A 21804-nucleotide genomic window follows, 5' to 3' on the forward strand; every position below is an offset into this window, starting at 1 on the left:
ACTGGTCTCCTTATTTAAGAAAGGATGTAAATGCACTGGAAGCCGTACAGGGAAGGCTTACTAGACTAGTACCTGGAATGGGCGAGCTGGCTTATGAGGAAAGATTGGGCAGGCTGGGCTTGTATCTGCTGGTGTTTAGAAGAGTAAGAGGCGACCTGATTGAAACATATAAGATCCTGAGGGGTCGTGACAGGGTGGATGTGGGAAAATCTAGAACTAGGGATCACTGTTTAAAAATAAGGCATTGCCCATTTAAGACAGAGATGAGGAGAAATTTTTTCTCTCTGACTGTCGTGAGTCTTTGGAATTCTCTTCCTCAAAAGGCGATGGAAGCAGAGTCTTTGAATATTTTTAAGGCAGAGGTAGATAGAATCTTGATAAGCAAGGGGGTGGAAGGTGGAGTAATCAGTTCAGCCGCGAACTTACTGAATGGCGGAGCAGGCTCGAAGGGCCAAGTGGCCTACTCCTGCTCCCAATTCATATGTTCATAAGTTCCGAAGCTCCATTTGGCTTTCAGTGGATTCTTTACCTGTGTCTGTATTTCTCTTTTGTCGTGTTGTAAAAAAACTGACTTTTCTAGTTCTGACTCCTTCTTCTCCTCTGTACACAGAAAAAAAAAACAGGACAACATTCAGTCACAGGAGTCGACAGTGAACTCCTGGTAATCACTAAACACCACACAATACCCTGACACGTGCTCGCCACAATGGCCTGCCACTATTGTGACCAGGTGGGCAGAGAGGGGGCAGTCAGTGGCAATCCTGGTATGCACAGGGGGTGGCTGTGAGTTAACAGTAAGCCTCACCACCAGATTCCTCCTCCACATTCCAACTCATTTCAGACACAGAAACCTGGGAAACAAGCACCGAATGTACAAGGCCCGACAACTGCTATGTTGAGGAGCTGAGACTCAGGGATTGGCCATGACGGGGCAGTATTTGAGACCTATTTTACTGTCCTTTCCCTTTGGAAATTTGATGCAGGGGTGGGATAAGGCTTTGTGCCGTCCCTGATCCACCTCAGCAGCAGTGCTGGGGTATGTATCCAGGGTTACCTCAGGGTTTCCTATCAGTACATCATTCACAGGTTCTGTGGGTTTGACATCCAAAGAACAAACTGATCGCAAAGGATCAATGACCTCCAATTGCACGTCATTGTTTCCTCACCATCGCTCCAATTATCCATTGGACACTTGGAGTGGACATTCGGGAGCAGCTCTCAGGACAAGTACACGGGATGGGCACCTCCAATGGTGCAAGGCCTGCTGCACATATTGAGCTAACCCCCATCCCTGGGATTTGAAGTGGACTTACACAGTTGGCAGTGGGAGGTCCCACCTCATCTCACTCTCAGCATACCCGGGCTCCTGGAATTTCCGCCCCCCCCATATTTAATGTGAAGTTGAACCTATCAACATGAACATTGCAGGTGAAAGTCTCTTTAATCTTAAACATCTTGTTAGACAGTACTTACTTTCCAAGCTGATTTCGAGAAAGGTCCAATGATTTGAGGCTGGAGCACTGCCATCTATCCACTGAAGGAAGTGATTGCAACTGATTGCCAGACAATTTCAGGGAATTCAGGGCCTGTGATCAGTTAAAACATGCTTTGTGATATAGTTGTGGTTCAAGATCACAGCACAGGTTAACACCAAAAGATTCACCAAACCCAAAGAGCAACATTGCAAGTAATATCGTAGGGATGTGTTGAGATCATGCACAGGGAAATTGGGGCCAAAGAGCCAGAGCAGAAGGAGGAGAAAGTCAAGCTTATAGAGTCACCTTCCGTCGCCTCCGCCTCCGGGCTCACTTCTTCTACCAGGAGTCCTCCCCCCGACCAGCAGACCCATTCACCCGCCTCCAGCATTCTCCCTCTACCTGGACCCCTCACCCTGGCCTCTTACCCGCTCTTGATCTCTTCATTGAAAACTGTCGGCGAGACATTGGTCGTCTCAATTTCTCTGCCCCCCTCACTCATTCTAACCTGTCCCCCTCTGAACTTGAGGCACTCCGTTCTCTCAGGTCTAACCCCGACATGGTCATCAAACCTGCAGACAAGGGTGGTGCTGTTGTTGTATGGCGTACCGACCTCTACCTTGCAGAAGCTCAACGCCAACTCACAGACACCTCTTCCTACCTCCCTCTGGACCATGACCCCACCACCGAACATCAAGCCACCGTCCAAAGGACTGTCACTGACCTCATCTCCTCTGGAGATCTTCCCTCTACAGCTTCTAACCTCATAGTCCCGCAACCCCGGACAGCCCGCTTCTACTTCCTTCCCAAAATCCAGAAACGGGACTGTCCCGGCAGACCCATTGTGTCAGCCTGCTCCTGCCCAACTGAACTTATTTCTTCCTATCTAGACTCTATCTTTTCTCCGCTGGTCCAGTCTCTTCCCACCTACATCCGTGACTCTTCTGACGCCCTAAGTCATTTTGACAATTTCCAGTTTCCTGGTCCCAACCGCCTCCTCTTCACTATGGACGTCCAATCGCTCTACACCTCCATCCCCCACCAGGATGGTTTGAGGGCTCTCCGCTTCTTCCTGGAACAGAGGCCCAACCAGTCCCCATCCACCAACACCCTCCTCCGCCTGGCTGAACTTGTTCTCACATTGAACAACTTCTCCTTCAACTCCATGCATTTCCTTCAAGTAAAAGGTGTCGCTATGGGTACCCGCATGGGTCCTTGTTATGCCTGTCTTTTTGTGGGATATGTCGAGCATTCTTTGTTCCAGTCCTACTCAGGCCCCCTCCCCCAACTCTTTTTCCGGTACATTGATGACTGTATCGGTGCCGTTTCCTGCTCCCGCCCCGAACTAGAAAACTTTATCAACTTTGCTTCCAATTTCCACCCTTCTCTCACCTTTACATGGTCCATCTCTGACACTTCCCTTCCCTTCCTCGACTTCTCTGTCTCCATCTCTGGGGATAGGTTGTCTACCAATATCCATTATAAGCCCACTGACTCCCACAGCTACCTCGACTACACTTCTTCACACCCTACCTCCTGTAAGGACTCCATTCCATTCTCCCAGTTTCTCCGTCTCCGACGCATCTGCTCTGATGATGCTACCTTCCATGACGGTGCTTCTGATATGACCTCCTTTTTCCTCAACCGAGGATTTCCCCCCACTGTGGTTGACAGGGCCCTCAACCGTGTCCGACCCATTCCCTGCACCTCTACCCTCACCCCTTCCCCTCCCTCCCAGAACCGTGACAGGGTTCCCCTTGTCCTCACTTTTCATCCCACCAGCCTCCATATCCAAAGGATCATCCTCCGCCATTTTCGCCACCTCCAGCGTGATGCCACTACCAGTCGCATCTTCCCCTCCCTTCCCCTGTCAGCATTCCGAAGGGATCGTTCCCTCCGCGACACCCTGGTCCACTCCTCCATTACCCCCACCACCTCGTCCCCGTCCCAGGGCACCTTCCCTTGCAATCGCAGGAGGTGTAATACCTGCCCATTTACCTCCTCTCTCCTCACTATCCCAGGCCCCAAACACTCCTTTCAGGTGAAGCAGCGATTTACTTGTACTTCTTTCAATGTAGTATACTGTATTCGCTGCTCACAGTGTGGTCTCCTCTACATTGGGGAGACCAAGCGCAGACTGGGTGACCGCTTTGCGGAACATCTCCGCTCAGTCCGCAAGCAGGACCCTGAGCTTCCGGTTGCTTGCCATTTCAACACTCCCCCCTGCTCTCATGCTCACATCTCTGTCCTGGGATTGCTGCAGTGTTCCAGTGAACATCAACGCAAGCTCGAGGAACAGCATCTCATCTACCGATTAGGCACACTACAGCCTGCCGGACTGAACATTGAGTTCAATAATTTCAGAGCATGACAGCCCCCCACTTTACTTTCTTTTTCAGTCATTTTTAGTTATTTTTTCTTCCTTTTTTTTTGCATTCCTTTTTAACAATCTTTTTTTGCATTTATTTCATTTCATCTTAGTTTGTTCAGTTTGCTTACCCACTGTTTTTTTCAGGTTGTTTTTCTTCAGGTTTGCACTTGCTGATGTTCAATATTCAGTATATTCACACCTAATCTGTACTAATGCTTTGTCTTTCAACACACCAATAACATATTGTTTGCCTTTGCTCCGTGACCTTTTGGTCAGCTATGTGGCCTGGTCCAATCTGCACCTTCTCCTTTGTTATCTCTTGCCCAACCCCCACCTCACTTGTTTATAATCTGTGACTTTTCTAATATTTGCCAGTTCCGAAGAAGGGTCACTGACCCGAAACGTTAACTCTGCTTCTCTTTCCACAGATGCTGCCACACCTGCTGAGTGAATCCAGCATTTCTTGTTTTTATTTCAGATTTCCAGCATCCGCAGTATTTTGCTTTTATTATAGAGTCATAGAGTTATACAGCACAGAAACAGGCCCTTCGGCCCACTGTATCGTGTGCAGGTGAGTGAGGGGGTTGGGATATTGCCAGAGAGGCAGAATAAGGGACTGGAGCAGTATTACACAGGAACAGGAGAACCATTCAGTTCCTGGAGCCAGCTCCACCATTCAATTAGCTCAAAGCTGATCTGTACCTCTATTCCATTTACCCACATTTGCTCTATACACCTTGATACCCTTACCGAACAAAAATCTAACAGCTTAAGTCTTGAAAGCTCCTATTCACCCCCAACATCCACAGCCTTCTGAGTGAGAGTTTTCCAGATTCCTATTATCCCATGTGTGGAGAGATGCTTTCTGATTTCCCTCTTAAATAGCTGAGCTTCAATTTCACTTTTATGCAACGTTTCCTCATAATTTAACTCTTTTGGCCTGACTATTATTCTGGTGAATTGCCATTGCACTCCCTCTAAGGCCAATATATCCTTCCTCAGGCACGCTGCCCAAATTTGTACACAGTACTACAGATGGGGTCTGACAAAGACCCTGTGCAACATAAGCATTATGTCCTCACTTTGGAACTTCTTGCTCCCATCTGCACAACTTGCTGTACCTCCAAACGTATGCCAGGATTTAATCCGGACGTCGGTGGTCTTGACCACCGGCAAAAGCGCTTGCAAGAGCCTCTCATCGCCTCCTTTGGGGAAGGCCCACCAGATCAAGCAACAATTAAGCACTTAAATGGACAGTGGTGAGCCTTCACTGAGATCAAGGACCCCGGCGGCAGAAGTCCTGCCTGCTGAGAGCTGCTGGCTAATCAGAAGCTGACACCTCTTTAACTGAGCACCACCACTGCAGAGATGGTGGCTGCTGCTGGTACTGGACTCACCCAAGGCGAGGGACCCAGGCAAGTCACAGTGGGAGGGGTTTTGCAGGGTGGGGTTCATGGGGGAAGGATGTGTAAGGGGGTCGGCAGCAAGGGCGGGGGAGCTGAGTCTCAGCGGGATCCCCTTCCCGATGTCAGGTCCCTTGTTCAGGCACTAAGTGCCTTTTAACGAGGGACAACCCCCCGCCCCCCCACAGCCCCCAAGCCGGCAAGCAATCCACATGGGTTTGCTTGCCATGTTCCCCGTGTAGCTACAGGCCTGCCCACTGGTGGGCTTCTTCCAGCGGCAGTGGGATGAGGGTAATGCCCACGTAAAAGCCTCAATTGGCAGTGGGGTGGGAAGGCCATTCGCAAGCCTTCCCACCCTGGACTTAATTTGGTGGAAGCGGGAAAGTGTCAGGGTTCCCCTCATCCACCACTATCCCACCCGAATATATGCTCTCCTGACTCCAAACCCGACAAGGGGACAGCATAAAATTCCCCCCTTAGTATTGTATACAAACTTTAATATACAAGTCTCTATTCCTTTATCCAAGTCAATAAGATCATAGGAAAGACATAGGCTGGGATTTTATCTGGGCGACAGGGGTCTCGATGTCCGGAAAAGGTGAAGCTGAGAACCCCATGTTACCTCTTCAGTGGGAGGCCTGCCGAATCGAGTGCAAATTAGGCACTTACGTGGAAGTTCCGCCTTCTGAGAGCTGCTGCCCAATCATAGGACAGCGCCACTGCAGAAGCGCCTGCTGCTGCCGGTGAAGCATCTACCCGAGGCCCAGGAGCGTCGCTGATGCAGGCCACAGGTAGGTCAGGGCGGGAGGGGTCTCACAGGGTGGGGGTCGTGGCGAAAGGGTTGTAGGGGGGTCAGTAGCAAGAGCAGGGTGATGGCTGTCAGCGGGTCCCCCCCCCTTTTCTGATGTCAGGTCCCTCATTCAGGCACTAAGTGCCTTTTAACAAGGAACTCACTCAGAGCCAGAAAGCAGCCCGCACAGTTTCTCATGCCGTTCTTTCTGTGCCGCAACTTGTCCACCTGCTGAATGGCTAATAGCGGTGGCGGTAGCATGAGGCCCTTAATAGCTATTAATTGCCCAGTTAAGAGGCTCAACTGGTGGCAGGCCGCCCCGGACCTAATTTTGGCGGAGGTGGGAAGGTGGTGGGGTCCCCCCTGCCAGCACCCCACCCGATTATACGTTCTCCCAGCCTCCAAACACGCCGTGGGGGAGAGCATTAAATTCTCCCCATGGAGTCATAATGGCAGAGAAGGAGGCCATTCAGCCTATCAAGCCCATTACTCTCTGTAGAGTAATCCAGTCAATCCTATTCCCCCATTCTATCCCAATAGCCCTGCAAATTTATTTCCCTCAAGTGCCCATCAAATATCTTTCTGTGGCGGCACAGTGGTTAGCACCGCAGCCTCACAGCTCCAGCAATCCGGGTTCAGTTCTGGGTACTGCCTGTGCGGAGTTTGCAAGTTCTCCCTGTGACCGCGTGGGTTTCCGCCGGGTGCTCCGGTTTCCTCCCACAGCCAAAGACTTGCAGGTTGATAGGTAAATTGGCCATGGTAAATTGCCCCGAGGTGGTAGGAGAATTGAGGGAAGGTGGGGATGTGGTAGGGGATATGGGATTAATGTAGGATTAGTATAAATGGGTGGTTGATGGTCGGCACAGACCGGTGGGCCGAAGGGCCTGTTTCATTGCTGTAACTCTCTATGGCTATGGCTATGGCCTTTTTTACCACCTGTTGAACCTGCATGCTTACCTTCAGCGACTTGTGTATGAGAACACCCAGGTCGATTTGGATGTTAATGTAGGGGCATGATCAAGAAGTTTGCAGACGACACAAAGATTGGTCGTGTGGTAGATAGTGAGGAGGATAGCTATAGGCTGCAGGAAGATGTTGATCGTCTGGTCAGATGGGCAGAAAAGTGGCAAATGGATTCAACTTGGAGAAGTGTGAGCTGATGCATTTGAGGAGGTCAAACAAGGCAAAGGAATACACAATTGTTGGGAAAATACTGAAGTGTAGAGGAAGTGAAGGACCTTGGAGTGAATGTCCACAGATCACTGAAGGTAGCAGGACAGGTCGATAAAGTGGTTAAGAAGACATATGGAATCCTTTCCTTTATTAGCCAAGGTGGAGAATATAAGAGCAGGGAGGTTTTGCTGGAACTGTATAACTCATTGGTTAGGCCACAACTTGAGTACTGTGTGCAGTTCTGGTCACTTTTTTTTTTACACAGAGGGTGGTGAGTGTCTGGAACTTGCTGCTGAGGGAGGTGGTAGAAGCAGGTACGATAGCGACATTTAAGAGGCATCTTGACAAATACATGAATAGGATGGGAATAGACGGATACGGACCCCGGAAGTGCAGAATGTTTTAGTTTAGACAGGCATCAAGAACGGTGCAGGCTTGGAGGGCCGAATGGCTTGTTCCTGTGCTGTACTGTTCATTACAGAAAGGATGTAATTGCACTAGAGAGGGTACAGAGGAGTTACGAGGATGTTGCCAGGACTGGAAAAATGCAGCTATGAAGAAAGTTTGAATAGGTTGGGGTTGTTCTCCTCAGAACAGAGAAGACTGAGGGGAGATCTGTTTGAAATGTACAAAATTTTGAAGGGCCTGGATAGAGTGGAGGTGAAGGGTCTATTCACCTTAGCAGAGAGGTCAGTGATGAGGGAGCATAGATTTAAAGTGATTGGCAGAAAAATTAGAGAGGAGATGAGGAAAACCTTTTTCACCCAGAGGGTGGTGATGGTCTGGAACTCACTGCCTGAAAGGGTAGTTGAGGCAGAAACCCTCAACGGATTCAAAAGGAGTCTGGATATGTACCTCAAGTGCCATAATCTGCAGGGCTACAGACCAAATGCTGGAAGGTGGGATTAGAATAGATGGATCATTTTTTGGCCGGCACAGACACGATGGGCCAAGTGGCCTCTTTCTGTGCCTTAAACCTTCTATGATTCTATTTTAAATCTGTCATTATCGTGTAATCTCCTCTCAATCTCCTTGGCTCCAAGAAGAACAACCACAGATTCTCCAACCTAACCCTGTAGCTAATGTAAGGGATCAATGAGGAGACACCTTATGGGAATTCCCAGTGTGGATGTTTTCTATCATTCAGTCTATCACACAGAATGAACACAATTCTGCTGCCAAAAATGAATCCTGAAATAGAGCACAAATACCTGAAGCTCAAAGATGTTTGCTGGCACTTCCTTCAGTAAATTGTCAGAAAAATTTGCTTCTTCAAGATAATTCTTCCAGAAGACACAAAGAGTGTTTGGAAGGGATTCCAGCAGATTTCCAGAAACATTGCAATATTTCTAGAAACAAAAAGACTTTGCATTTAATTATTTCTTTATTAGCTTTCATTATTTTCCCTTCTGTTGGGAGGTAGAGGCAAAATGTGATTATTATTTATTATATAAATTGTTATTGCAGAGGCACTGTTGGGGGCAAGAGAGATGAACAACGTTTCATTGTTTTTTTGAGTAATGATCTCCTAAAGACTGTGACAGTTTCCCATTTTCCTGATTTGTGTTTGTGAGGAGCACAGAGCTGAAAGAGGACATGTTTCAAAAGAAGAGCATAATAAAAGGAGCAGAAATCAATAAAAATCACAAACACCTATATCTCCTTAACAATACAAAATGGCTCTCTATTGGAGAAACTCTGATACCAGAAATACAGAAACCTGGAAGAAATGAAGTGGTCCCAGGGTCTGGGAATTGATACAAGGCTGGACTAGGGGATCAAGTGCATCACTGTCCAACATTAAGTTCTGATACAGATCTTTGTTGTGCTTAAAACAGTGGCTTCCCCAGAATCGAGGAAGTTTAGACAAGTTCCTGGAACAGTGATGGGCACCCAAATAAGGGCTAGCAATGACCTTTCACCTGTCTTGGGTGCCTCATCATTTAAGTCCAAATGACCGGAACATTTTTACTCACCTGAATCAGAGATCTACTTTCAAATGAGTCAACTAGACTGCATCTACTCTGCTGGCTAACAGTCGATTCTAAATGTGAAATTTAGTTATAGTTAGTTCCTGACCTTAAAGATTAGCCTCTGTTTCCCTTTCCTAATTTATCACAGAAATTCCCTTCATGATCTAAAACACCTGGATCATTGCCCCTCTTCCTCTATTTCAGATCCGGTTCGGGTACTGTCACCACTTTCCAGAGCAGATTAATTTAAAACCTACTGCCATTCCAGAAAACATTCTTTGTGAATTCTGTAAAACTGCACTTACCAAAGGACAGGCCCAGGGTTCAGGAAAGTACTTGAGTATATTCCGAGACACTTTCAGTCTGCTGAGGGACTTGAAACAGTGCAGGAAGATTGTGGGCAAAAGCTCAAGTTTATTGTCAGAAACATCAATCTCCTGCAGTTTTCGCAATCCAATCCAGTTTGTTGCTGGAAGTAAAGGAATCGTACATTTAACTGACCAATAACGTAGGAATCGAACATTTAATTGACCAATCACACAGGAGTCAAACATTTAACTGACAAATCACATTAGTGTAAAGAAAAATTAATTTGGGACATTTTATCAGATTAAGATTGCTGTACCTTTCTCCTCATCAAATAACTTCTCCAGTAAATTGGTAAAAGCTGTGAGTTTCTCAAGCTTTGGGAGATGTAAGAAGCCGGTGGGCAGACAGCTCAGTTGGTTCCTTGACACATCAATCTCCAGTATTCTGAAGAAGTGTAACATAATCCTGTTAGTTCGATTGTTGACTCCAGTCACACTATTTTCTCTAACTCTACTCATACTGTTTCATTCCAAATAGTCTCAGAACTGAGACTTTCATCTGTACTGATTCTAAGTTTTAAAGAAAGAAAGACTTGCATTTATTTAGCACCTTTCATGACCAACAGGCATCTCAAAGCAATTTACAGCCAATGAAGTACTTTTTGAAGTGTAGTCACTGGTGTTATGTCGGAAACACAGTAATCAATTTGCACACAGCAAGCTCCCACAAAGAGCAAGGTGATATGACCAGGTAATCTATTTTATTTGTGATGTTGATTGAGGGATAAATATTGGCCAGGATACAGGGAATAACTCTCGTTCTTCTTCAAAATACTGCCATGGGATATCTTAGACCCACCTGACAGGACCTCAGTTTAATGTCTCAACCGCAACGCGGCACCTCTGACAGTGCAGCGTCCCCTCAGTACTGCACTGCAGTGTCAGCCTCGATAGCTATGCTCAAGTCCTGGAGTGGGACTAGAACCCATTACCTTCTAACTCAAGAGGCAAGAGTGCTATCCACAGATGACACAGTTCATTGGGTTCAGAGCTGAATTTGCATTCAATATAGAAGCCCAAGAATTGAGGGTGGCTGTGGCTCACTTGAACCCACTACCATTGAGAGTTTTATCCCAGGATTTACATCATTTCAATACCTTGATGTTTAAATCATTACAATGATGCCACTGGTACAGTTTAAAGTTTGGAATCGGCTTCATGCAACCACTGCTATGAGTGCAAACACTCTGCAAGCCACTCAGTGCCTGAGGAGAGAACAGTCGACTTTTCGTATTAGGTGTGGATTGTTTTTAGAATTTCACTCTGCACAGATGCTGCCTGACCTGTTTTCATTTCAGATTCCCAGTATTTTTAGTTTTTACCATTACTGGATTAACTGGTTCTGTTTTTATCTCTTCAGATTCCAACTTCCTTTAACAATGAAACACACTCAATATAGGTTAAAGCGAGCATGGTCTCTCCAATAAAGCCTCTGATTTGGCACTTACCCTGTGCAGAGAATTTCTTCTGACGTGGTTGCATTGGGCAAATCCTTCAGCTGGTTTGCAGACAAGTTAAGTTTTCTCAGATGCACTAATCCCCAAGGAATAACAGAAGGAAGGAACGTGAGACTGTTCCTACACAGATCGAGTTCTGTAATTTGACTGGACACATCTATAAACCAGTCCAACTCCAACCAGGGCAGCCTCAGGTGAGACCACTTCAGTGACAGGCCCTGTAATTCAAACACAAGGATCATAGAACCTTTAAGCACAGGAGGCCATTTAGTCCCGCTCCTCTGCTTTTTCCACCACAGCCCCGCAAATTTTTACTTTTCAAGTATTTATTCAATTCCTTTTTGAAAGTTACTATTGAATCTGCTTCCAACACCCTTTCAGGTAGCGTTATAGGTTACAACAACACATAAATTGTCAAAAATAACACCGAACAATGTGTAAAAAAAATGCTCCTCTGCACAGATCTGGTTTTTTTTGCCAGTTACCTTATGGTTACTGACCCTCTCACATTCATTGTATATAAGTTTTGCGCTTTCATTTCAAAATTCTGGAAACGAACATAGTTTTCAATTAATTCATACCAGAAATTTTCAAATAAATTTCAGAAATATTAGGGGGAATTTTAACCTCTGGTCCGGATGAGCTGCATCCATGCATATTAGAAGAAGCTAGGGAAGAGTTTTTATTATTTGTTCATGGGATGTGGGTGTTGCTGGCTAGGACAGCATACATTGCCCATCCCTAATTGCCCTTGAGAAGGTGGTGGTGAGCCACCTTCTTGAACCGCTGCAGTCCATTTGGGGTAGGTATACCCACAGTGCTGTTAGGAAGGGAGTTCCAGGATTTTGACCCAGCGACAGTGAAGGAACGGCAATATAGTTCCAAGTCAGGATGGTGTTTGGCTTGGAGGGGAACTTGCAGGTGGTGGTGTTCCCATGCATTTGCTGCCCTTGTCCTTTTAGATGGTAGAAGTCACAGGTTTGGAAGGTGCCATCTAAGGAGCCTTGGTGCATTGCTGCAGTGCATCTTGTAGATGGTACACACTGCTGCCACTGTGCATCGGTGGTGAAGGGAGTGGATGTTTGTGGATGGGGTGCCAATCAAGCGGGTTGCTTTGTCCTGGATGGTGTCGAGCTTCTTGAGTGTTGTTGGAGCTGCACCTATCCAGGCAAGTGGAGATTATTCCATCACACTCCTGACTTATAGCTTGTAGATGGTGGACAGGCTTTGGGGAGTCAGGAGGCGGGTTACTCGCCGCAGGACTCCTAGTCTCTGACCTGCTCTTGTAGCCACAGTATTTATATGGCTACTCCAGTTCAGTTTCAGGTCAATGGTAACCCCCAGGATGTTGATATTGGGGATTCAGTCAAGGGGAGATGGTTAGATTCTCTCTTGTTTGAGATGGTCATTGCTTGGCACTTGTATGGCGCGAATGTTACTTGCCACTTATCAGCCCAAGCCTGGATATTGTCCAGGTCTTGCTGCATTTCTACACGGACTGCTTCAGTATCTGAGGAGTCGTGAATGGTGCTGAACTTTGTGCAATCATCAGCGAACATCCCCACTTCTGACCTTATGATTGAAGGAAGGTCACTGATGAAGCAGCTGAAGATGGTTGGGCATCGGACACTAACCTGAAGAACTTCTGCAGTGATGTCCTGGAGCTCAGATGATTGACCTCCAACAACCACAACCATCTTCCTTTGCGCTAGGTATGACTCCAACCAGTGGAGAATTTTCCCCCTGATTCCCATTGACTCCAGTTTTGCGAGGGCTCCTTGACGCCATACTCGGTTAAATGCTGCCATGATGTCAAGGGCAGTCACTCTCACATATTCATTACATATATATAAATTCATTAGAAAAGGGATCGTGCCAGAGGACTGGTAGACAGCTAATGTGATTCTTATAGTTAAACAGGGAGATAGAGCAAGTCCAAGGAATTGTAGACCAGTTAGCTCATCAGTGGTAGGTAAGATAATGGAATACTTGACCAACCTCATTGAATTCTATGAAAAAGTAACAAAGAGTAGACAAGGATAATGTAGTGAATGTAATTATGTTTGGATTTTCAAAAGGCCTACAATAAGGTACCGCATAGTAGACTCTTGACTAAGGTCAGAGCATATGGCGTCAGAGGACAAGTAGCAGAATGGATTACAAGCTGGTTACAAAACATTAAAGAGAGAGTCGAGGTTAAGATTATTTACTCAGACTGGCAAAAGGTCAGTGGTGGTGTTCCACAGGCATCGGTGCTGGGACTACTATCGTTCACCATTCACATAAACAATGCAGACTCAGGAATCGGAAGTACAGACAGTATCACAATGTGTTGAAAGAGAAAACAAATGGTGGCTGATAACAGCTGGCTAATTTGGAGAATTAACCCAACAGAAACAGATTTTATCCAGGCGACGGGGGTCTCGATGTCCAGCAAAAGCACCACTGAGAACCCCACATTGCCCCTTCTGTGAGATGCCTGCCGAATCAAGTGCCAATTAAGCACTTAACTGGACAGCGGCAGGCCTTCCACGGGATCAAAGACCCCAGTGATGGAAGTCCCACCCTCTGAGAGCTGCCAGCCAATCAGAGGTTGGCAACTCTTTAACTGAACAGCGCCACCTGCTGCCGGTGGAGCACCCACCTGAGGACCAGGCCATAGGTTGGTCAGGGCGGAAGGGGTCTTGCAGGGTCGGGGATCGGGGGGGAAGAGGGGGTGGGGTGTAGAGAGGTTAGTAGCAAGGGCAGGGTGGTGGCTGTCAGCTAGCCCCCCCTTCATGATGTCAGGTCCCTCATTCAGGCACTAAGTGCCTTTTAACGCAGGACCCCCCATCACCATCCCACCACCACCAACCCCCCCCAAAGCCAGCAAGCAGCCCACACGGTTTTTCTTGCCATGCTTCTGTGCGGCGACAGGCTCGCCTGTTGCTCCGTTAACTGTGGCGGCAGCAGGATGAGGCCCATAATCGGGTATTCATTGCCGAGCTAAGGGCCTTAATTGGCGGCGGGGCGGATAGACCGCTCACAAGCCTTCCCACTCCAGACTTAATTTTGGTGAAGGCGGGTTCTACCCCGCCACCAACCCACTCGATTATATGCTCTCCCTATCTGCAAACCTGCCGCGGGGGAGAGCATAAAACTGCCCCCTCATTGAATAGGCCTGTGACATGGGGCAGAGGCGAAGAATATCTTAACCTATATTTTACACAGGGTTATGGGGTTGTCAGGGTCCACAGAACTGCAGAACCAACAGGCACAACAAACCCTGCAGCTGTGAATGAAGCCAGGTAATATCATCAAAAATCCCAGGTTGTAAGGCAAACTGACGATTGTAAAGGCAGCATAAAGATTAGCTGAGATGACGTGAATTGTGAGCTGGAGATCCTCAATGCACCTTTGTAACAGATCCAAATGCAGCTGACTCCATTTGAAGACTTCAAGAGATTCTTTGCAAAGAGGAGGAACAAGTCTTCAAGATGTCCCACAACTTTCCCAGCCAATGAATTACTTCGAAAGGCCAGTCAGTGTTGTTATGTAGGGAAATGCAGCACACAAATGACACAGCAAATGGGATAAACAACGAGATTGTTTTTGGGGAATTTTAACCCTCCCCCACACCACCATGATGCAAGGGAGAGGATCAGCGGTGGGGGGTGGGGGGGGGGAGGGGGGGTGCGCAGCACAAGTGGATTAATCAGTAAAAAATATGAAACCTGACCCAACCAGCCTACTTTAACCACGACAGATTTGGGGTTATCCTAGTGACCTGCTCTGGACAGGCAGATGCTTCATTGTAATACTTAAATGAGGCTCCGTTCCTCAGTTGTTGGAAGCCATTTGAATTGAACACTGGCCAGCTGGTTTCCCAGGGCTCGGGAATCTCACCAGCAGAAGGGAGGTAGGAGCTAAAGGATCCGGCAGGCATTTCCTACACTGCTTGTGGTCCAGGAGGAACTGAAGTGCTTCACCTGGCATTCCCGCCACGAACCCCTCAATTTTCCTTGTTGCTGACCTCCCAGCACCCCCACTAAGCTCCAAACTATCCCAATTCACAGGGATTGTCCTCAATGGTCCCCAGCTGTGGCCTACTACCACCGGCTTTCCCACTCAAGTCAGCCTCACAACCTTGCTGACTGCTGGGCCGGAAACAAAGTAAATAAATGCTAATGATGCCCTGCCATTAAATCCTATGAATGACGCCATAGGATATTTAACCTGAGAGGGAAGACGCCCTTCCCTTCGGAAGTGGGATGGGAGGAGGGGGGGCTTATAGTTCCCGTCACCTACATGCCAACGTTGCCATTTTACAAGCAAGGGGGGGGAAGTGGCAAATGGCCCGCTCACCCCAGGCCAATTGAGGCCCTTAAGTGGCCAATCAATTGCCACTGATCAGGTACCGTGTGCTCCTCCCCATCAGCACAAGCTACCCCCACCCGCCCCCCATCCCTATCCCCCTGATCGATCCCCACCTCCCATGCTGGGGGGGGTGGCAGCTGATTGTCCCTGACGAAGCCCGATCCCCACTTACCTCTCGCGGGGCCGGCATCCATGCTGCTCCTCACGCTGGGTGCAGTCCCAGCATTGGCCACTGCTGGGATTGAACAGCTGCCAGCCCGCTGATTGGATGGCAGCCCTTGGAGGCGGACCTCCTGCTTCAGACGGGCAGAAGTCCCACCCAAGGTTAATTAAGGGCCTGGTCACGCAAAATCATGGCAGGGCATCCAGGCTCGACGGAGACGGGCTCGCCTACAACCTTTAAGCTGCTGAGTAGGGCCTCTGTCAGCACAAAAAAACAGAACAAAGAAAATTACAGCACAGGAACAGGCCCTTCGGCCCTCCAAGCCTGCGCCGATCCAGATCCTCTATCTAAACATGATGCCTATTTTCTAAGGGTCTGTATCTCTTTACTTCCTGCCCATTCATGTATCTGTCTAGTACATCTTAAAAGACGCTATCGTGCCCGCGTCTACCACCTCCGCTGGCAACGCGTTCCATGCACCCACCACCCTCTGCGTAAAGAACTTTCCACGCATATCCCCCCTAAACTTTTTCCCTTTCACTTTGAACTCGTGACCCCTAGTAATTGAATCCCCCACTCTGGGAAAAAGCTTCTTGCTATCCAACCTGTCTGTACCTCTCATGATTTTGTACACCTCAATCAGGTCCCCCCTCAACCTCTGTCTTTCTAATGAAAATAATCCTAATCTACTCAACCTCTCTTCATAGCTAGCGCCCTCCATACCAGGCAACATCCTGGTGAACCTCCTCTGCACCCTCTCCAAAGCATCTACATCCTTTTGGTAATGTGGCGACTAGAACTGCACGCAGTATTCCAAATGTGGCCGAACCAAAGTCCTATACAACTGTAACATGACCTGCCAACTCTTGTACTCAATACCCCGTCCGATGAAGGAAAGCATGCCGTATGCCTTCTTGACCACTCTATTGACCTGCGTTGCCACCTTCAGGGAACAATGGACCTGAACACCCAAATCTCTGTACATCAACTTTCCCCAGGACTTTTCCATTTACTGTATAGTTCACTCTTGAATTGGATCTTCCAAAATGCATCACCTCGCATTTGTCCTGATTGAACTCCATCTGCCATTTCTCTGCCCAACTCTCCAGTCTATCTATATTCTGCTGTATTCTCTGACAGTCCCCTTCACTATCTGCTACTCCACCAATCTTAGTGTCGTCTGCAAACTTGCTAATCAGACCACCTATACTTTCCTCCAAATCATTTATGTATATCACAAACAGTGGTCCCAGCACGGATCCCTGTGGAACACCACTGGTCACATGTCTCCATTTTGAGAAACAGAATTCTGGCCAGTACCTCTAACAGTGCAGCGCTCCTTCATTACTGCCCTTCCAACAATGCTGCACTCCCTCAGTACTAACCCTCCGACAATGCAGCATTCCCTCAGTACTGCCCCTCCGACAGTGCAGCACTCCCTCAGGACTGCCCCTCCGACAGTGCAGCACTCCCTCAGTACTGGCCCTCCGACAGTGCAGCACTCCCTCAGTACTGCCCCTCTGACAGTGCAGCACTCCCTCAGTACTGCCCCTCCGACAGTGCAGCACTCCCTCAGTACTGCCCCTCTGACAGTGCAGCACTCCCTCAGTACTGCCCTCCGACAGTGCAGCACTCCCTCAGTACTGCCCCTCCGACAGTGCAGCACTCCCTCAGTACTGCCCCTCCGACAGTGCAGCACTCCCTCAGTACTGCCCCTCCGACAGTGCAGCACTCCATCAGTACTGCCCCTCCGACAGTGCAGCACTCCCTCAGTACTGCCCCTCTGATAATGCAGCACTCTTTCAGTATTGCACTGGGAGTGGGGGCCTGGCCTGAATGACACACTGGGGCCAAGATCAGAATTAAGTACAAAATATTAGCTTTGACTCGAAACTGGAGTTTTCTGTCAGTCCAAATGATTCAACTCCCTTAACATGCACCCCTGACCTGCCCCTATAAAACTGAGTTGCTTCATCAATGCTTCCCTCTATCATAAGGTCAGAGGTGGGAATGTTTGCTGATGATTGCACAATGTTCAGCACCATTTGCAACTCTTCAGATACTGAAGCAGTCCATGTAGAAATGCAGCAAGACCTGGACAATATCCAGGCTTGGGCTGATAAGTGGCAAGTAACATTCATGCCTCACAAGTGCCAGGCAATGACCATCTCAAACAAGAGAGAATCTAATCATCTCCCCTTGACAGTCAATGGCATTGTGATCGCTGAATCCCCACTATCAACATCCTGGGGGTTACCATTGACCTGAAATTGAACTGGAGTAGCCATATAAATACCGTGGCTACAAGAGCAGGCCAGAGGCTGGGAATTCTGTGGCAAGTAACCCACCTTCTGACTCCCCAATGCCTATCCACAAGACACAGGTCAGGTGTGTGATGGAATACTCTCCACTTGCCTGGATGGGTGCAGCTCCAACAACACTTAAGAAGCTCAACATCATCCAGGACAAAGCAGCCCACTTGATTGGCACCCCATCTGCCATCTTAAACATTCACTCCCTCCACCACCAACGCACAGTGACAGCAGTGTGTATCATATACAACATGCAGTGCAGCAACTCACCAAGGCGCCTTCGACAGCACCTTCCAAACCTGCAACCTCTTCCACCTAGGAGGACAAGGACAGCAGATGCAAGTTCTCTTCCAAGCCACACACCATCCTGACTTGGAACTATATCACCATTCCTTCACTGTTGCGGGGTCAAAATCCTGGAACTCCCTTCCTAACAGCACTGTGGGTGTACCCGCACCAGAAGGACTGCAGCTATTCAAGAAGGTAGCTTACCACCATCTTCTCAACAACAAGGGATGGACAACAAATGCTGGCCTTGTCAGCAATGCTCACAACCCATGAAATGGATAAAAAAAAATTAGTTCATGTGATCCAGCCTTAGTTCAAAACAATGAAAGATCTATTGGGCTGTACCCTTTCAGTTCTGAATGAGCAACTAACCAAAGACCCTGGGGTAGAGATTGGCTCTTGGTGCACCTGGTTAATGCCTGTACGGAGCACAATTTCAGAGACAAATTATGTGAACCTGAAATTGACTATGGCATTACCAGCTGCCCGGAATTAACATTAGGTCTCTTACACAGGTACCTGAGGAGCCTCAAATCTGTTTGGGCTCCCTCGCAGACACTCGTCAGTACTGAGTTAGGCCTACTCCACTGGACTCTTCAGCATCCACGATGACCACCAATACAAGGTGAGGCTCAGAGAATTGGTTTTAAAACCTCTCTGCAAAGACTGCAGAATGTTTCCCCTCCCTCCAATGCTGCCATCCCCCACCCCCGACTCCACAATCATCGCAATCGCACCCCCCCCCACCCCACCCCACCTCACTAGAACTTCCCTTCAGCCCACAGCCAGTGTGCCAAACAGCCTGATGTTTGTGCGAGCTGGCCTCCCAGTTGGGGGATGTGCTGGCTGCGCAGATTTGAGTCTGGAATTGAAAACATGCCCAGACAAATTTCTACCCTCACGGGCAGAATTTCCCCTGTGGGCCTCAGGAGCCCACCATCAGGCTCAAATGTGGGTCCCAAACAAGTCATTCAATTGTGATTTTCCTTGAATTGGTCAATTAGTGGCCAGAGTCCAATTAAGGTCGACAGGTGGGCTCTCGAAGCTGGACAGCCAAAAGGAGGAACGTGAGGGAGAGGGCACCCTAAGATGGAGGCTCCATCTCTCCAAGTTTTTAAAATTTGAAACAAAAAATTGCCTCAGCAGCTGGACCACGATTGGGTGGTGGTGGAGAACCAGTCCACAGGCGACCTGCAGCTGCAGTTGAAGCCAGGCAGGCAGGGAAGGCCTCTAAAACTGCCTGCAGCGCTGGCCCCCTGGTCTGCCGCCAGGAGGCACCTACAGACAGCTACATCATTCCCCGACACCTCCAGGGACCTGGAGGCCGACTGAAAAATTCCAGTCAGCCTCCAGCAATAGGCCCTTAATTAGTTGAACCAGCCACTGGCTGCTTGCGGGTGGATAGCTCTGCCACCCATGCTTCCTGCCTCTGGGAAAATGGCCTGGGCACAGGATGGGGCCGAGGAGCTGGCATGCCAGCTGGCAGTGTGAAATTCCACGCCCACCTGCCTCTGTGCCTGCCCCCATTGGGGGCTAAAAATCCAGCCTCACATCTTCAATAATATAGAACACAGCCCAACAAGGCAACATTGCAGTACAAAGCCAGAATTTAACCTCTCACAGTGCGGTTCCACCCACACTGTCTCAACGCCGGACGGGTACTGAGAGGAGGCGGTGGTGTTATGGTAATGTTGCTGAACTAGTAATCCAGAGGCCCAGGCTAATGTCCTGAGGACATGGGTCAAATCCCATTAGGACAGCTGGTGTAATTTAAATTCAATTAATTAATATAAATCTGAAATTGAGTCTCAATAATGGTGCCATGAAACGATCATCGACTGTCATAAAAACCCATTTGGTTTATTAAAGTCCTTACCTGGTCTGGCCTATATGTGACTCCAAGCCCAAATGCAATGTGTTTGATTCTTAACTGCCTTGCAAACCACTCAGTTGTCCAGGGCAATTAGGGAAGAGCAACAAATGCTGGCCTTGCCAACGATGCCCACATCCCATGAAAGAATTTTTTTAAAAAGCTACTCACTCTCTGTCACCCACCCGCCCAGACAACTGCTGAGCTGCGCTCTCACTCCCAGGCAGATGCTGAACTGGTAAAGTTTGTGTTCTACTCATTTGCTGTAATTGGATGTGTTATGATCTTTCCTCAGTCCCTCAGTGACCTCTATGGGCAAAACAACGACACTGCCGAACTATCCAAAACATGTCTAAAACCAGACCAATGACTAATCAATACATTTCAGATGTGATCAGATTCTCCACTGATCAAAGGGTCAAAGTTCAGGTGTGGGTGACTTCATCCATTCATGCCTCATTTACCAGCTGCCAATCACTGATTAGAAAATGCAGGGAATATTTTGTTTCCTTTTTTTTTGCCATCAGCTAATATTAGGTAGTAATATTTACTTACAATTTGTCTGTCAGAGCCTTCATACTGGCTGCTCGGTTCCGTAAACTGTTTCCTCAGGAGCCGGTTGCTGAGCTCTGGGTGATCCAATAAGGTATAAGATGAGAAAAGGGCTCCATTATCCAGGAGAAATCCTGCAATCTCTTCATTCCCTGGAACAGAGAGAAACTCTCCAATAAAACAGTAATCATTTATTGTACAATAGACTGAATGGAAAAAAAATCTGGAAAACAAGAGAAAAATTTTGCAAAGCTACAGGGAAAAGGCATAGGAGTAGGACTAGGTGAGATGCTCTTGCAGAGAGCTGGTACAAACACAACAGGCCAAATGGCCTCCTTCTGTAACGATTCTATGATAACAATGTTAACAAAGAGACAGACCAGCAGTGGGAAATATTTAAAACAGTGATCAAGAGTTCAGCAGAAATATATTCTTCAAGGGCGGCACAGTGGCGCAGTGGTTAGCACCGCAGCCTCACAGCTCCAGGGACCCGGGTTTGATTCCGGGTACTGCCTGTGTGGAGTTTGCAAGTTCTCCCTGTGTCTGCGTGGGTTTTCTCCGGGTGCTCCGGTTTCCTCCCACATGCCAAAAGACTTGCAGGTTGATAGGTAAATTGGCCATTATAAATTGTCACTAGTGTAGGTAGGTGGTAGGGAAGTGTAGGGATGTTTGGTAGGAATATGGGATTAGTGTAGGATTAGTATAGATGGGTGATTGATGTTCGGCACAGGTGTTCGGCACAGACTCGGTGGGCTGAAGGGCCTGTTTCAGTGCTGTATCTCTAATCTAATCTAATCTAATCAAAAAAACAAGAACAAACTAGCCAATAATGAAACATTACAAATGAATCAAGAGATAAGGGCTAAATTGGATAAGGACACATTAAAGAGGCAAAAAACTAAATACATCGACAACAATCAGTGGGCCGGCAGCTCTCAGTCCCAGTGGCGCCACCGGATGTGGTGGCCACTGCTGGGACTGCAGCCCAGCCAACCTGATGGAGCCAGGAGTCCAGGTAAGTTGGGCATGCCTCACCAGGGGGATCAGTCCTTCCCTGGTGAGGCTGGAGTGGTTGTTTGGGGGTAGTGGGGGCATCTTGGGTCGCAGGGGTGGGTTGGAAGGCGGGGGCAGCCCTCAGTCGGGCAGCTCGACTGCCATGGCCCCCCGACCCGCCCCAGGGCGCGGAAAGGCCGGCAGCTATCGCTGGGTAGCCTTTCATGTCCTCAGCACGCCCGCTTGCCACAGGTAAAACA

General features: G+C 48.2%; 1 protein-coding gene across 5 annotated transcripts in view; it reads right to left on the reverse strand.

Moving 5' to 3' along the window:
- The window catches only part of lrrk1 (leucine-rich repeat kinase 1), a 269006-nt gene that overhangs the window by 149575 nt on the left and 97627 nt on the right, over positions 1 to 21804 (reverse strand). For all 5 annotated transcript variants that reach the window (XM_068017674.1, XM_068017673.1, XM_068017671.1 and 2 more), the window contains 7 exons: positions 20555 to 20703; positions 11002 to 11228; positions 9811 to 9938; positions 9491 to 9654; positions 8424 to 8561; positions 1474 to 1586; positions 530 to 600 (listed from right to left, as the gene is read on the reverse strand). In XM_068017674.1, coding sequence (XP_067873775.1) covers positions 530 to 600; positions 1474 to 1586; positions 8424 to 8561; positions 9491 to 9654; positions 9811 to 9938; positions 11002 to 11228; positions 20555 to 20703 — 990 coding nt within the window. The remainder of the gene's footprint in view (positions 1 to 529; positions 601 to 1473; positions 1587 to 8423; positions 8562 to 9490; positions 9655 to 9810; positions 9939 to 11001; positions 11229 to 20554; positions 20704 to 21804) is intronic.

The sequence above is a fragment of the Heterodontus francisci genome, chromosome 38 (genome assembly GCF_036365525.1).
Source record: "Heterodontus francisci isolate sHetFra1 chromosome 38, sHetFra1.hap1, whole genome shotgun sequence".
NCBI classification, from domain to species: domain Eukaryota; kingdom Metazoa; phylum Chordata; class Chondrichthyes; order Heterodontiformes; family Heterodontidae; genus Heterodontus; species Heterodontus francisci.